The 17863-nt window shown below is 41.5% G+C and overlaps 1 protein-coding gene across 7 annotated transcripts in view; it reads right to left on the reverse strand.

The window, feature by feature from the left end:
• LOC149163791 (serine/threonine-protein kinase VIK-like) overlaps positions 1-17247 on the reverse strand; it is a 240360-nt gene extending 223113 nt beyond the window's left edge. For 2 of the 7 annotated variants that reach the window (XM_089431865.1, XM_089431867.1), the window contains exon 1: positions 16845-17234. In XM_089431865.1, coding sequence (XP_089287991.1) covers positions 16845-17123 — 279 coding nt within the window. In that variant the 5' untranslated portion in view covers positions 17124-17234. Of the gene's footprint in view, positions 1-16844 lie in introns of all 7 variants that reach the window. The other 5 variants (XM_089431866.1, XM_089431870.1, XM_089431869.1 and 2 more) reach the window with 3 other exon arrangements.
• Between the last annotated feature and the right edge of the window lie 616 nt (positions 17248-17863).

Consider the following 17863-nt stretch of genomic DNA (forward strand, 5'->3'; position numbering starts at 1 on the left):
CTATATCAAACTTCACTGGCTCTTGAAGTAGGTCACCAACCTGCAAAACAGAGAGTCAACTGTGTCCCAATTCAAGGCTCCATCAAATTTGGGGATGGTAAGATTTAAGTCCAACTTGAGGCACTAATGAAGAATGGTACATTGGGTTGTGTTGACGGTGTTGGACCACCAACATGTTAGGGGATCTCCCCAGTAAGAAGTCCCAATTAGACCTCATACCGTTTGGTGTAGGAGTCCCAGCAGTGGATCGTATGGTGTCGCCTTGACCGCGGTTTCGCATAGAGGCAAGTAAGATGTCCCTGTTGGTAGCAAGGGTGTGACCTATGCGGCAAGTCAAGGAAGGTGCATGAGCGGTTCTAACACACGGAGGGTGAGATGAGTGCGCCCCTTGAAAACCTGTGATAGCACGGAGTTAAGAAGGGAACACACGAGCAAAGATGCACCACAACATGGAAGGCAAGTTAGCTAGCAATCCAAAGTGATGGTTAAACCAATGGCACATTTCAGTAAGATTCATACATACATATACAGAAAATAGCTACGCATGCATGCATAAGCAAACATATACATATATCATTTAGAGTAAACAAGATAGTTGGAATACAAAATGACATATGCATGAAACGTGTTGGCTCTGTTATATTAAGAAGTGTAAGTTCCAGTCATACAATACAACCATGACCAAACACTAGTTCCGACAGCGAAACAATATAGTCACTGTTGCCTACTCCTCCAAAGAGGTATATTAGCTCTGCGCAGTGGAGAATCCAAGGCTCGTTACAATATTGTCCAACTTTCTCTAAGATACTCCTATTGGAAGCTTAGCTGACCAAAAGCCTTTACAATGAGTTACGAGGTACTATATATAGCAAAGGGGTGGGGTGACCCTTGACATTCCCCTTTGAGATTGTTCGCCTACCCTCATGACTCTTCAACTACTCTATGATTGTTACATTCAACTATCGACACTTGAACTTCCACTTGACAAGACGTTACATACAATCTGCACATGTACCCATGTGAGACAAAATGGCTTGAGCAAGCCATGCAAGACATCACTGACACTCGGACCGTTGTGGTGAAACCAACTCTTTGACATCCTTGTGATGGTCAATGGTGGCGAGCTGAAGCGAAGCTTGGTCGTCCGTGATGGTGTCCGTGCGCTCAATGGTGACATCCTATTGAAAGTGAACTCTTGCCTCCGTTGCATCCGGGTACACTAATATGGCCCCTTTATCCAACTTGTTTGATAGCATGTGCATCATCGTCTTGAATGTGGCTAGACCAGCAACATACCGATGTATAGTGTCTGTGCTAATCTCCAAGTGTGTGCTAGTGACCATGCACATCAACTTATCAAAGTACATGTTCAGCTCTAGTCAGACTTGCTTCTTGTCTTCACCTCAGTGAGTGTGCGAAATGAGTGGGATCGCACGCGTGCACACAATGACATGCATGCTGCTGAATTCCCTTGCATACAATCAACAGCACTACTCACCTTGTCTGCTTCGTGCTAGCTGTTGGGATGGATCTATAGCTTGTGTGGGCGTAGTTTCATCTGTCTGTGCATGTTGCACCCCTTGTTGTCCCTGTTCCTGCTGCAACTCATTCTCTCTCTGTGCAGCTCATGTTCTTCCTTGAGTCGCTGCTTCAGCACATGCAACTCCTTCTCTGTTCTTTTCTCTGACTTCACATGATCGTCTTGTCAAATCATCGCCTCATAGCCTCAGTCTCCAAAGTTGCTTTGATCATGAGTGGATCTACTTTGAACTTGTAGCTTTGCTTCGCCTCTATGCTGTCAACAACCTTCCTCTTGCACTCGCCACATGCGGGTGTGCTGCCTTCTACTGCTGCTGATGGTGTTGCTCGCTGTGATGTTGCTGCCATCTTATCTTGATGTCCTTGTCTACGAACAACTTGATGTCTTCATAGGTAGGCAAGCTCATAAACACTTGCTTGGCTGCAACCCCCATTGTGCTCTCAACGGTGTCCTTTGACTCTGCTCTCCTGAAGGCCATTGTACTTGTGCTGCTAAGAGACAGACGAACACTTGTGATGCCTGGAGACATAGCAACACTCATGGCAAGCAATATGTCAGTCAAAAACCAAAACAAACTTGAGGACTAACTTGCAACATACCTGTGTGATTGATCATGAAGGTTGCACAATTTCCGCCGAGAGGTCGGATACTGACTGCCAAAACTGCGAGGCACAGTTGGGGCTGTCGGGAGGCTGACTGACTATTAGAACTGCGCAATGCGCAATTTTAGTCAGCAGTGACATGCAACCAGCAAACTGCGTTTCGCAGTTTCTGGGCCAGCAAGACACTACCTCCAAGAATTGCGCAATGCAAGCCTGAAGGTTAGCGTTGGGCCAGACTTGCGAATGGGGGAAAGGCAAAGCCTTTGCTTCCGGAAATGCGCAGTGCTAGCTGGGCAAGGCACAGTTCGGGCCAAGGCAGCCCAAACCGGCCGACGAGCGACTGAAAACATAAGAAGTATGAATGCATGATGAGATGAGTGCAAACAAGAGTGAATGATCATACATGCAAACAGCAAGTGCAAGATTCAGAAACGGGAAAGCATGCATATGTGTGAAGCGAGTCGCCGCAATGGCGACCATCCGTGCAAAAACAATGTCATGCATGTGACAGCAGTGAGATGCGAACGAAAACTGAAACGGTGCTTCTACAAGCTAACATATATCAAAACAATAGCAAGCGCTCACTAAAACCAAGCAAACAACACTCACACAAAGCGGAACACAAAAAGAGACAGAGACAACACAAGACATGAAAAGCGGGCTTACCCCGAAACAGTTGAGCTGAATGTGCCGACGACTCTTAGATGCAATATGGGATGTCAGAGCTGCAAGGTCAATGCAAGGAAAGAGCTCTGCAGTGTCCGTTCATAAGTTTTGATAAAATCGAGGTTGTGACGCGCATGCCAGAAATCTAGGAAAAGCGACACTTGGCGGAAGGTTTCTAAAATGATCCTTGCATGTAACCTCCAGTTGCTAAAAATAGATCCCAGAATCAAGGGGTGCCTTTGCATGTTGCCTTGGGAGAAGCGGTCCATGCATGCAAATCAGTTTTGCTCAGTCTCGGAGGGAACTAGTCAACCTGAAGGCACATGCATTGGTCTACGAGCCTGGGATGAAAATCTGCGCAGTTTCTGGGTTGAGCAGAGATGGCTATCCTAGAGGGATTGTGCAATTTTTGGGAGGAACAGGTGACTGTCTCCTAGGATTGCGCAATTTCTGGGCTGAGCAGCTGTCCTGGGTCAGACCTCGCAATTTTCTCAAGGAAGCTTGTCTGACTGCATTGCGCAATTTCTGAGCCCAGCAAGTTGTCCTAGGTCAGACCTCGCAATTTTCTCAAGGAAGCCTGTCTGACTGTATCTCGCAATTTCTGAGCCCAGCAGGCTGCCTGGCTAGATTTACGAAATTTCTGCTAGTTACTGGGTTGGCTGTCCCAGAGGGATTGCACAATTTCTGGGAGCAGCAGGTGACTGCTCCCCAAAATTGCACAATTTCTGGGCTAAGCAATTGTTTGCACAATTTGAGAGGAAGACTGTCAGGAAGAATTGCGTAATTCTGGAGCCCAGTTGGGTGTCCGACTGGGTTTGCGCAATTTCTAGAGGGAACGCTGGTTCCCCTCCAGAATTCCGCAATTCCCAGAGGGAGCTGCTCAACCAACAACTGATACTAAGTCCAAAAGTAGCCTGTGTAGGGGGTGAAAGCATGCATAGGCTGTCAGGATTCTATGAAACAGCTGTAGCTGATGTGCCTGACAGTGCAAGACATGCTGCTGAGGATGATCAGTAGAGAAGCTCCAAAACGGAGCTAAGGCAAAATTTTGGAGGGTGGTTGTAGCCAGCGACCACTACAACATGTTGTTGGAGGGTTTGTTTTTGTACAGTCACCAATGGTTTGAACAAGGCGATGATGTCCTACATCATTTTGGCCCAAAACTCCTATTGTTGTCACTGTTGGAAAGCAAGTTGTTCATATTGTTCTTTGTGTCGAATAACAAGTATCTCCATCAAGAGTTGGCCCTGCTGACGTTGTTGCTCCTACATTTGCTTTGCCAAGTGTTGAGTGGGGTTAGAGTAATTGGAGGGATTATGGGCACTGGGAAGTCATGACACAGTATTAAAAGAAAATTTATGTTTTATATGACCTCAAAATAGTAACCTCAAGTATGCTACCAGACCCTCAGGTCAAAATCACGTGTTGATTGTATCATGAGTTTAATCATTTGGCAAAGATAAGGAGTGGTACAAACCAAAATTTCTACTCATAAACACTTAGAATCAATGTGCCAAAATTCACAGAGCGGGCAAAAAGCTAGTAGTGCCACGAGTCACAAACAGTAACTACAATTGTGGGAAATTTTTCTAGAAAATGCAAGAATCAAAAAATTTGGGAGAACAGTCCGATAATGACCCAAAGTCAAGAAAGGTGGATGTCAATGCAGCTATAAATCACTCAAACGGAAATATCGAGCAGGGAAATATTTAGAGGTGGTTGCAATTGCAGAACTCTAGAAAAGCCCTATATTTAGGCTCTCAAACCAATCGGTATGAGCACAGTAACAGCACTGTGCAAATAATTACACGGTATGCAATCAAAAGTGGTGATTGTCGAATTGTACACTCTATATATTATATATTAGATTATATATAGGACTCAGGAAGCCAAAATTATTGCAAACAGGCTGAAGCCAATCTTATCGAAGCACATCTCGCCAGAACAATTCGCCTTCTTTTAAGACAGGCAGATCCATGAGGTGATAGGCATGGCACAGGAAGTGTTACACTCGCTTCACATCAAGAAAGCATGAGGCGATAGGCACGGCACAGGAAGTGTTACACTCGCTTGACATCAAGAAAAGCAAAGGTATGATTTTGAAGGTAGATTTATCTAAAGCTTTTGATAGAGTGAATTGGTTATACTTAAGAATGCTTTTAACCCATCTTGGGTTCCCCTTCATTTTTATAAAATGGATTATGGGATGCATCACTAATATCCCATTTAGTGTCCTGATTAATGGAAGCGCATCTCCTTTCTTCTTTTCAGCAAGAGGGTCGAGACAAGGTTGTCCACTCTCACCGCTTCTGTAACAGGATTATCAAAGAGGAATACAGGAGAGGCAGATTAAAGGGTATTATGATTACAGAGGATTGCACACTCACGCACCTGCTGTTTGTGGACGATGTTCTGATTTTTCTCAATGGGATCATTGGAGACTTGACAATCATCAGAGCTTCCTTTTCCTTATTCCAGAAAGCCACGGGAATGACAATCAATGAAGGAAAATCTACTCTAACTGCTACAGCCTGTTCCTAGCATGAAATACCTTTTGCTCTTCATCGATTTCACTTTGCACAGATTGGACTGCATGAAGGTCTGAAATATCTGGGTTATAAGTTAAAACCCTGTTAGGTTCCTATACCAATAGGTGTCATATTTTATGATTGACTGTGGAAAAGCCAAATATGGTCATCCTTTCCATGCTGCAAAGGTTCCATATTTTAAATAAACCAAAAAATTTAAAAAATATAAAGAGGGTATGCCCTAAAAGAAAAATCAAAGGGAAAAAAGAATGAATTGGTCAAGAAAGAAAGAAAATGAACCCCAAAGAAAAGACCAGGAAAGTGTGCTAGTCAAAATCCCACTATTGTCCTATTTTTGCAAAAAAGTTCAAATTATGTAATTAGTGACTTCTGTCACACTTGATGGATGGCCCAACAACTCAATCTTGGTCAGTTCATGTTGAAATTTCTTGTTTTAGCATTAGAGAATAAGGTCTGTTCAAACAGTTTAAGCTTGACAGATTAGTAGTTAGGTAGAGAAGCAAGGGTGCTCAACAGCTGAATCTGAGCCCCTGGAAGAGATAAGGGCAGACTTAGATAGGAGGACAGCCAAAAGAAAACAAGAGAGAAAGGGTTTGCTAGCTCAAATGCACCCAAGGAGAAAGAAGAAAAAAATGTTAGGTGTATTAGGCTGGGTAGGCAGTTTGATGTTGCAGAAGCAAGTTTGTGATCAGTTGTGTCCTTTGGAATATGTTCTATCTCATGGATATCACAAGTACCATGGCAAAGTAGCTGCAAAACAGGTGGAGCATGACTAATTTCCCTTCTCATTTCCCCAAAAATCATTTACTAACCTCCCCACAAGGACATTGAGATCTGTTCATTGTTCCTAGTTCACTTCATTTCATGAAAATTACTAAGTGGAACTCTGTGTTTACTTAGCCAAAACAAGCCACATTTCTTGTGTAAAAATCTTTTTCTTCCTTTATGCTAAGTCTCTACAAATTCATGACTTGGATTCCTTTCTTGTTTCCCTAAAGCCTAAGTCACTTTTCAAACTTAGTGCTTTGTGTAAACCTACCTCTCATATTAACATCCTAACTCTATTTACATAAATCCTATGTATATTTCCCTCCCCCTACTATGTAAAGATACATAAAAAATCCCAAAAATATTATAAATATCCCCCCCACGGCTAAAGTTATGGCCATATTGTAATTTTTGTCGGGAGCTATTGATCCACCCGGGGCCAATAACAACCCTCCATGCGCTCCATCAGGATTTGTTTAACATTTGGTTAAACAAATAACCAAGGCCGCCAACATAAACCATATAATAACCCCGATAACCAAAGTTTTATACCCCGCAAAACATATAAAACGTTAATATTACAGCGGGTCCCCGTGTCGTAACCCTTCGCCAGCTCCTCGTCTGTCAACCGTCGGATCCGATCCCGCAGATCGGACGGCTCGTGTCCATATCGGAACCCCTCCGATGTCCGAAAGATAGCACCCGATGAAAAGCGGTATTTCCGCCGTACTACGGGACGCGTGTCGTTCACCCGCTACCATCGCATCCCCTCCGCCCGAAACCACCTTTGTTCAAAAGCGGTGCGGGGAATACCATAAACCGCCGTCAATCCTCGCCGCTGACGTCATCGCCCACGTCAGCTGCCGCCTCACCACTGTGTCGTTCGCCCTGTCCGCCATGTCACCTCCACGTCATCCGACACATCACCTTCCGTACCCCGCTACACGACAAAAAATTTACGTCATGATGACGTCATCACAAAAAAGTGCCAAAAGCCCGTAAAGCCCAAATTTTGTTAAAAAACCCGTGAAAGTGATTGTTTTAGTCCATTTCTATTCGTTGATTTGCGGAACCTGTGCATGCAAATTACGACGAATTTGCCACCAAAACTCCAATCCATCACCTTGACCACCATAATCCGGCATCCTGCTCTACAAATCATCGTCCAACCGGCCAATTACTCTCAGGCGCGTCGCTAAAACACAGGTATTTCTCCATTGCTCCCAAACCCTGAGTATTTCTGGTTTTTTCTCTGCATTCCACTCAAAGAACCAATAATCCAACAAATTCAGTCCATAACCCTTGAAAAATACGCCCCAACCATACCTGTTTTGTCCATTTTTTCCGCAAAGAACTCGACTGTCACAGCTAAAAACACAGTGAGCCAATAAAAGCAGGTATTTACCAAAGTTTTTTTCCCAAGCCCCCTGTTTTCAACTTTCCTCTGCAAAATTTCCAAAAAACGCCGAAATTCAAGCTCAAATCGTCAGAGCTGCTTTCAAAAAGAGCACCATTACCACTGTTTTTATCCATCTTTCCGACTAAACTCTATAAACTTTGTTTCCTACTATGAATTTTACCCAGTGAGACGATTTCTAATTAAAACTCAGTTTGCAATCTCCTGAGAAAAATCCCAGAGCCAATATTCTGTTTTCTGTTGCTGCACAGACCCAAATTCCAATTAAAAACACAAACAGTTAAGCAATGGAGGCTCCAGTGGCCCTCAATATTGCCCCTCTCAATGCTCCACATGAGGAATTGGAATGGATGCCCCTAGCTGACAGGGATTTCCAAATTAAGGATATGATGGGTGACAAGCCTCACCTGCAAGCCTTCTATGAGATCAGGAACAGCTACAGGAACAAAGCTGATGTATTTGGAATCTGGGAGTCTAATATGCCCATGTATTACCTCCCTTCAGTGAATGTATTCCCTGACCTCATTCACCAATGTCATGCCAATTATGAGCCCACTCAAAGAGCAGTTATGGCTCCATCTGGGACTGTCCTCTTTTATATTACTCCTCAATCCATAAATGAGATGCTGCACTTTAAGCCAACTCAGCCTCTGGCCCCTCTCTCCATGAAATTCTTGCTTGACCAAGGTGCCAAACTGCCCAGTTCAGAGATAACCAGAATTGCTCAGTTATTCATGAAACCAAATTGCCAGCCCCAGCAGCCTCCTCCTTATCTACATTCTTGGTTCAATGAGGCAGGGAGATTCATTGTAGACATGATATCCTACATCTTAGGATTCAAAACCAGTGAGTATGTTGATGAGACTACCTTAGTTCTGATGTCCATTTTTGCTCCAAGATAGCCCCCTGCTGTCAAGTATGATTTTGCTACCTTCATAGCTAATAAAATCCATGAGCAATTCATGAGCCTGGATAGAGAGAGAGTGTTTAAATACACATCATACATATATCATTTGTTGTTGTACAATCAACCAGACAGTTTTCAAATCTCCCTCAAAAAATTGGATTGCAAAGGAGAGCCTAGGTCAGTAATCTTCTGGACCTCAGTTTTCCACCGTGTTAATGATTCCCCTTATTCTTACTATGAATTCATTGACCTATTCATACATCCAGCCTCCTCTTTACTGATGACAAGTCCTCCAGATAGACTTTCTGGTGAAATGCAGAGAATTTTACAGCTCTCTAAAAGCTATAGCATAGGTGACTGGTACTTTTACCAGAATCACACTGAAATAAGAATATGTCTCTGAACTATGCCCCTACAAGCTACCCAAATTTGTGCCCATGAGGCTGTTTGCACTAGAGTACTTCAGGCAATTTATCCGTGCAGACATAATCCACTTTTGCAACGCTAAGAAAAAGGCACAGCTCAAAATAAGAAATCAATTGGGCCCTTTTATCTTTAATAAAAGGGAAGCCTGGGAGGAGGCAGATAAGATTCTAGGGGAGCAACTTATGCTGAAACAAAGCTTTTATTGGGCACCATATGACCCTGGTCATTTTATAAGTTATAGAAAAGTCAAAAACAACCTGGCACCATACGTTCATTGCAAGATCCCTGAAATCCAACAGTATGCTAACCAACAAGAATGGTTAGAGGGCACATTAGTTGAAGAGATTACTGAAGAAGAAAAACTGGAAAAGGCTATGAAAGGGCTTGAAAAAACGCTTGACCTAGACTCTTTTGGACAGGTATCCTTCGAGCTGCCCCAGCACATAGGAGGTGACACATCTTTTGCCGGGACTTCTCAACAACCATCACAAAAGGCCAGCACAGCATCAGCTAAAGGCAAGGAGGTAATAGGTAGGGAACATAAAACAATGGCAGATCAGCCAGATACATCAAAGGAACAAAGCCAAGGGCAAGGTCCTTCAACACAGACAAAGGTGCCTGAAATCCCTGTATTACAAACTCCTCTAAATGAGGAAAGAGGCAAGAAAAGAGATAGGCAGGAAGACACACCTATAGGTGCATCAGCAAAACAGCAAGGGGAAAAGAGGCAAATGTTAAATCCTTATTCTGAAGAGGAACTCTCGGAAGAGACAACAGGCAACCTGAGAGGTGAGGGAAGAACTGAACAGCAAACTCCTCCAATTTTGGAAACATCAACTAGCTCATATCAGCAAGAGCTAGAGAGGCAGCATGGTGTGGAGGTTACATCCACCAGGCCACAGAGCAAACAACAGAGCAAGCAAGGCTCAGATATCAAGAAAGAATTTACTAAAATAAAGGCTAGAAATGAGCCAATAAGGATCCAACTTTATAATCAATTGCTGAGAATGGCCCCCACAAATCAACAAAGGTTAATGGCAGCATACGATATACAAGAAGGAAAAATGACCCTTAGTCACTTCAAGCCCACAATGTAGCAGCCACAGTCAGCTGCTGATTATATCAAGACCAATCTGGAAGTTCTCTCTAAAGACATCCACCCAATGGACCAGATTGAATTACATAAACAAACCGGAGAAATGGTGTACTCCACCCTGGCAGACAAAGCGTTATTAGCTCACAAACTGCAAAATTCATTACATAACACCTCTGCCCAATTGGAGTTGGAAAAGGCCTCCTCATTAGCCAAGGATAACAAGATCAAATCCTTGGAGGAAATTATTATTGAGCTGGGACATGATCCCAAGGATCCCAAGGGCATACAGGCCTTAATAAGAAAGAAGGAGGAAGATATTGCAGCCCTCAAAAAGCAATTAAAGCTGCCAATTACAATGCACCCTCAAACCACAGAAGTTGCACAACAGAAAGCAGAGGATGACATGATGGGTTTACTGATGAGGATGAATGAGAGATTGGCAGAAACAGAGAAGGCATTGGAGGAATCACTACAACGAAAACAAGGAGAGTTGGCCTCTTAGCCATCTCAAACAGCTCCGATTGTTACAACTGCTCCTTCTACAGTCACAACAACAGTCCCTCCTACTGATCCGACATCAACAACAGCAGCAACAACAACAGTACCAGATACTAGCATGAGCATGGAAAAGATGATGAAGGAAATAAAAGAATTAGAACTACAAATGGCAGAGCTAAAGGAAGCCAAAGAAAAACTGGCCAAGTTAGAGGTAAGCTATGATAAATCAAAAATAACTGTGGCTGAAAAAACAAGAGAGGTGAAGGCCCTGGAAAATAAGGTAAAATCCCTGGAGAAAGACCTTACTCTTCATAAAACTCTATCAGAAATCAAGACAATTTTGTGGACTAAAATTGGCCAGTCCATCACTGATCAATGGAGATCAATACAGACTATACATGAGCAAATTGAACTGATAGAAATGGCCCAAATAGAGATTCAAAAGGCCAGGACATTATTGGGAAACATGCCCGAGCAGGCCAATAGACTAATTCATTTTTTGAATACTCATACCAGGGAACAACTAGCAGCTCTGGATATCAGGGACAGAACAAGCACCATTTTGACAGTGAAAAAGGTGCTGACCATGAGGAATTTTATACAGAATCTAGAAAGAAAGTGCCAAGAAATGCAGACAGAAATAAATGCCTTTACAGAGAAGTTCGCAGTCTTGCAGAGCAAAGGGTTACCCAGCTTATTGACCAGCAATCAAAGACTGTTGACACATGAACAATATGCTCACAGGGTGAATACATATGTTACCAATCAGATCACAGCATCATCAAGCACTTCAGAAGACATAGTACCTCCCTCTGGACAGAGCTTATATGACAAATTGGAAAATCTGTTCTACATTGAGCATGAAATAACACATCTTTTTGAAGTCCAGCCCAATTACTACAGGTATACTAAAGCTGATGAAACATTAATAAAACTACAAAGACACCAGTTGCCAACAGACCAATGGTGGCAGGGCATGTTAGAGGTTTTACCAAGGTAGTTTTGGTTATCTTTCTTTTAATCATTTGCATTTAATCAAATTCAATGTACGTGCCACACATCATGAGAATGAAAACAACAGAAAAAGGAAGGCACGCCAGAACGCATTAAAGCGAAATCAGGCGCAGATGAAAAGGCCAGGACAGCAACGCAGGAACGCAAATTAAAGAGACAGCTACCAGCCGACTTGTTGGGTTTAAAAAGTCAAATATATCAGACCACCTAAGGCAGCGAGTACAGCGGAAGTTACTCCTACATTCATTGCGCTCTGTTTTCAATGTCATTTACTACCTTTGAAGAAGTAGATGGATAAAGTTATTGCTTGATATTTTCTCTATGAGATATTTTGTAACTCTTTTTGTATAAATACCCCCTCTAGAGATGTATTGAGGGTTGGTTGGTGAATATCATTCTGGACCTGCGCTGTAAGATTTGAGAACTCTTCTGAATAAAGATTGTTGGAATGCTTTGCTGATGAACTTGATGGTTGTGAAATTACTAGCAGAAGAATATGTTACAGAATTCTCGTATTAGCTCATGGATCAATAAGTCTTTTTAACTCTTGTTCTATTGTTCCTGTGTTTTATATATCATCTATATATCATGTTCTAGATTGCAGGAAAAAAGAATAACCCAGAATTTACTTTGTTGTACTCTGTGTTCAATTCCTGTCATTTTTTATGTTTTCTTCAGGACTAGCATAGGCAGGAATTCTTGACTGCTCCTGTCTCCCTGGTTCTTACACCCTGAATATAATTAAGGAATTCTTAACTACTACTTGGCAATATTTACACACTTCCCTCTGTTAGCATAATGAAATATTCTTAACTGCCTTTCATTCCCTGACTCCATTTCATCTTATTCCAGCTTGAAGATTGTTCCATGTTTAATTATCTTGCTCTGTAGTTCCTCCTTTTGCCAAAGAAACCATACCCAGAAGTTTGTTTTCATTAGACTCCATTAACCCAATGGTCTGAACTTCTCATACTTTGCAGTCCTTTTCTATTGAATGTCACCATCCAAACATCAAACAAATATTTGTGCCTCATAACTAGCCTAACATATAGCAAAACAAAGCTAAATCATAAAGAGAGAGCCCTCTCTGGTTGCAGATTGGCTAGAATCTGCAGCTAAAAGACTGGTTAGTGGTTACCTCGGCTGTATTCCCTTTTCTCAGATCTTTTGGGGAACAACCTGAGTGATAACAAACCCAATGGATATAAGATAGCTGATTGGACTTGGCTCATTGCCAAATTGAAGAAAAGACTCAGCTTATGGTACCTCAGATATTTATCTCGGGTTGGCCGGCTCACTCTCATCAAGAGTGTTTTGGAAGCGACCCCAGTTTATTGGATGTCCCTAGCATGGATTCCAAGGGGAATTTTATCAAGGATACAAGCACTAAGCTACAGATTTTTATGGAGGGGTAGGCAGCCTGGAAAAATCTTTGCTTGGGTGAAATGGGATGCACTCACACTTCCTAAAAAATGGGGAGGCTGGGGAATTAAAAAACTTGATGATTTTTCCACAGCACTAGCAGCGAAGCTTGGTTGGCCGCTGGTCACTTCTAACAGTCTGTGGATGAGAGTGGCTTCCTCAAAATATATCGCCCCATCACAGATATTGGACTGGATCAGGAGACCGGTCAGAATCACATCTAGTATTTCGATCATTTGGAAGGCAGTCCTGAAGGCTCTGGACCCCATTCGCACAAGTCTCACTTGGAGGATTTATTCGGGACTCAGGGTTCGTATTGGAATCGATCCATGGATTGGATGCGAGAACATGCATAGACTGCCAATTGATCTTCTCATGCATCTCCGAGAGCATAATGTTACACACATTGCACATATTGCAAATGAGGCAAACTCTACTTTCCTCTCTTAGGCTTGGAAACCAGGCCATCAGCTAAACATCCCTCCTATATGGCAGCAGATCTGGAAGGACTTTATACAGGCTCTCTCGAAGGTGCACATTCGCATTATCGACGGTGAAGATGAGCTCATCTGGGCGTCGGCTAAATCAGGCAGATACTCTCCAAAAGACAGATACTTAGTTCTAGCGGAGCCGAGGAAACCACTAATCCTTCATTCCTGGTGGAAACACCTCTGGAAGCTGAAGGCGCCTCCCAGAACCAGATTATTAATGTGGTGCATTTTGTGAAATAAAATCCCCACAGGGGATAATTTAATGAAGCGTTCTCACCATGGACCTAACTGGTGTTATCTTTGCAAAAATGATTGTGAATCTGCATCCCACCTGTTTCTGAACTGCCCTGAAGCTCGCAAGCTGTGGGATCTTTTAACAGCTGCCGCCTCCCCTCCTTGTAACTGGCTGGCGGATACTCTGATAGAGGCCTGGAACTCTTGGTATTCTACAGTCACTCCTCACAAATTTCGGAACCTCCCTTTGCTGTTCTGCTGGGCAGTCTGGATAGCCCGCAACCTCATAATCTTTCAAAATACTCCACCCAGATGGCCTTTAATAGCTGCTAAGATCATGGCAAACTATGATCTCATTCCCGATGACCCCCCTCCCCCTCGAACCAGGAACATTACACAGGAACGGATGGACCCCCACAAGCCATGGGCATACTTTGACGGGGCGTCACAGGAAGACGGTTGTGGTGGGGGAGCCATTCTACATATAACTAAGAAGCACTCTTATAGTATGCTGATGGGTTTACGGAGGGGCACTAATAATTTTGCAGAACTATCGGCAGCAATGCACATCATTCATTTTGCTTTGGAGAGGAATTGCCATGCTTTACAATTGTTTGGAGATTCTAAAATTGTTTGCGACTGGTTGAATAAATATACATATTGCTGGTCTTACTCTTTGAGACACATTCTGGATGAGACTCTGAGACTGATAACTCATTTTGATTATTTTACTTGTAATCACATCTATAGGGAGCGGAACACAGATGCTAACCGCCTTTCCAAAGAAGCTGCGCTCTGGGAGCCGGGCATCTGGATGATCCGAGAACAAAATGACGGAGCTCATTACCAATACTATCATCGGCCGTTTATGGATTAATTTACAGAGTTTTTTTTTTTGATACCATATTTTGTATATATTTTTGATATACTCTTGTTCACAGTTTTGGAACTGTTATGCTACTATCAAATACTAGATTAGCACAGTGCTTTGTTTACACTGTTATCTCCCTGCGTGGATCAAGATAACAGTTTCTTTTTGGTCTGTTGCATGCTATACTGCTTGGTTTCATATTACAGTTTTGCTGGCCTATTACCTCCCTGCGTGGATATAGGTAACTAGCTTGATGCTTCTTCAGAAGATGATAGACTCTCTATAAATATTATCTGAATATGCACATGCATCTACAAAATGTAATTTCTAATCTTAATGAAATTAAGAATTTTCCATCGGAGAAAAAATAAGACTCAGGAGTATAAAATTGATGGAGGGTGATCATCGTTGACCAAGTATTCAAAATAAGTACAAATGCAAAATACAAGTTTGGTAAGTGATCAATTTACACCAAATCAACCAAAAGAACATAAAAAGGCAATTAAAATACAGTACAAGAGAGACAAAGTACAAATATCGCACAACTGTGTGAAGACAGCACATATACTAGACTGTCTCAGAAAAAAAAAAAAAAATCAGGAAACATAATCTCAGCAAACTTATTCTGACCACTTTTGATCAAGATATTCGATAGAGGTTTGAGACTTGATTTAGCTAAATAGCTTGGAAAGCTGAGTCAACTGGGAGGTGTTCAGAGTAGTAGAAAGTAGTGTCTGATATGTAAAGTTTGAAGTTTGTCTATTTATAGACATCTTATATTTATTTTGATGTTTTATAATCTCAATTTTCTTTAAATTCTGAACTATTTTTCCTAGATTTATATTCGCCGACTTTTCTCTGTATTTCCTCAGTCTCAACCATGCTCTAGTCCCCTGGCTTTAACAAGGCATTTTTGATTAGTCAAGCCGTGGTATAGCAGTAAATGTGTCAAGAGTTTATTACAGTTAATCAGGGTTTCATTCCTAGCAAGGGTAGAGAGTGAGTGCCAGAGCAATTCCAGAACATCAACTTAAGTCCATAGCGTTAAAGATGTCAGAATTTGTTATTGTTAATCAAGGTTCCATAAGTGCCCGAGCAATTCCAGAACTTCAACTTAAGTCCATAGCGTTAAAATGTCAGAATTTGTTATTGTTAATCAAGGTTCGATTCCTATCAAGAATAGAAGTTCTCAAAATGACATGCTAGTGAGTGCAATTTTGACATTATTCCCTAGATACAAATAAATTGAGATAGTGGGTTGGGTGGAAATAAGATTCCCAGGCTAAAATAAAATAGATAAATTAAAATAAGTAAATATGTTAGTGTGTGCAATTCATAAATTTAACATAATGTCATAATTTCATAACCTAATATCATAAATTCAGGAAGAAATAATTTCCAACTTTAAAATTATATATATATTATTTTTAAGTGACTTCTATTACCTATTTCCATAAAATATAAATAAATCCAGGGTGGGTTGTGTGGCAATTCTATTTTGGAAAAAAAAACATATATAGTGGATTGGGTAGAAATAAATTCCCACGTTAAAATAAAAAAAATAGGCATATGATTATGGGGCCTAGAATAGATGGTGGTGGGGTGTACTCTTAAGTCATTCGGTGATCTGAAGGTAGTCAGTTCGAAACTCAGCTCGAAACTTAGTGGGCAAAAATTCAGTGACGTTAAGGGCTCGTATGGCCAAGGCATATGATTTAAATAGGATAAGTGAGTTTTTATATAGTCTCTTTATTAAATGTTTTATAAGTTTTTATGGGTATATTTTTCAGTTTGGTTTATCTAAAATTTTGTAGAGATTTGAAATCACAAAATTGAATTATGAATTCTCTATAATAAAAATACTCCAAAAAAATTTCAAGCAACTGAATCATATATTCAATCAAAAATCTATTTTATACTAAAAAAAATCTATATATATAATCAAAAATCAAATCCATATATGTAATAAAAAAATCAACAGTCAACCCAAAAATCTAAACCTTTATAAAAATTCCCTTATTCATTCCTATTTATCTTCCACATCTTTTGGCCCCCAATTTAGCACTCAACGTATGCTGACCATCCTTCAATTGTTCACTCGAAACTGTACGCGAGTTCATGGAGCCAATTATTTTCCTCAGTTTGGACTCCTTCACGGATTTTCCACAGACTTCCATTCTGACTTTGTCAATATCCCAAAAATTACAAACGCAGAAAGGCCTGTACAACGCCTCTGGAACTGCCTCTAATTCCTCTGATCTCAATTTCATCGAAACCCTCGATCTAAATTTGACATTGATCACTCAAATTCTACATTGAATTACAGTGGTCTGAGTAACTTACAGAATTCTCCCAGCGATCGACGGCATTGACGGAGGCGCCGTGATCTAACAGACATTTGGCAGCTTCAGTGCATCCATGAAAGGAAGCAACGTGCAGAGCGGTCCTTTCATCATAGTCACGAGCATTAACGAGGCAAGGATTCTGCTTCAGCATCTTCTCGAGAGCCTCCACATTGTTCTGCCTAGCGTGCCACAGCACCTGAGAAGTCTCGCTCACACGTGCTCTCTCCTCCCTCTGCTTGTCTATGTCATCGCTGCTCCCACTGCTGTTATCGGCCATGGCAGGGAGGGCACACAGCGTCGGGTGACCCAAAACTAAAGCGCCAGAGTTGACCTGTGGAAGAATTCAGTTTTGTAGATTGATGCGTGAGTCCTACGCCACATGCTATATGTTTTTAACATGGCTTTCTAACGTCACTTTTGCGTCACTGGTGTTTGCCAACATGTCATTTTTATGTATTTTCTTTATGGACAGCCCGCAACTCAGCATTCATAGTCTATTGTCAGAACCCCCAACCAACAAGTACGTGCGCCCATGTGGATGGAACCAGATTGGTGTGCCATTATGCTTTGCGTTACTCTACGTCACTGGTTTTGGATGGCATGTCTTTTATGTATTTTCCTTTTCTTTTCTTTTTTACAGTGGGTATATAATTAGTAATAACATTAACAGCCTGCAAGTCAGCATTAATGGTCTATGGACAGACCCGATCAATTAGTAATAACAATAACAGCCTGCTAGTCAGCATTAATGGTCTATCGTTGATGATCAAAATGAGTAATAACATTAATAGCCAGCTAGTCATGGTGTATTTTTCATGTTCAAATTGAATGAATGATCTTTTAACATGAGATTAAAAATAGTCATTGGGAATCAGGTATAGAATTTGTAATGGGGTGATTCCCTTGTTAAATATGGTTTAAAAAATTGCAAAAAGTCAAAGATTTTTCTTTGAAATTGTGAAAACAAGTTAGGGAAGTGTGAAAAACATCAAATTTAAATTTAACGGGTGAGTCTAT

This window comes from Pinus tabuliformis, chromosome 5_1, assembly GCF_031772625.1.
Source record: "Pinus tabuliformis cultivar Carrire ecotype Pingquan chromosome 5_1, CPIR1, whole genome shotgun sequence".
Taxonomy (NCBI): Eukaryota; Viridiplantae; Streptophyta; class Pinopsida; order Pinales; family Pinaceae; genus Pinus; species Pinus tabuliformis.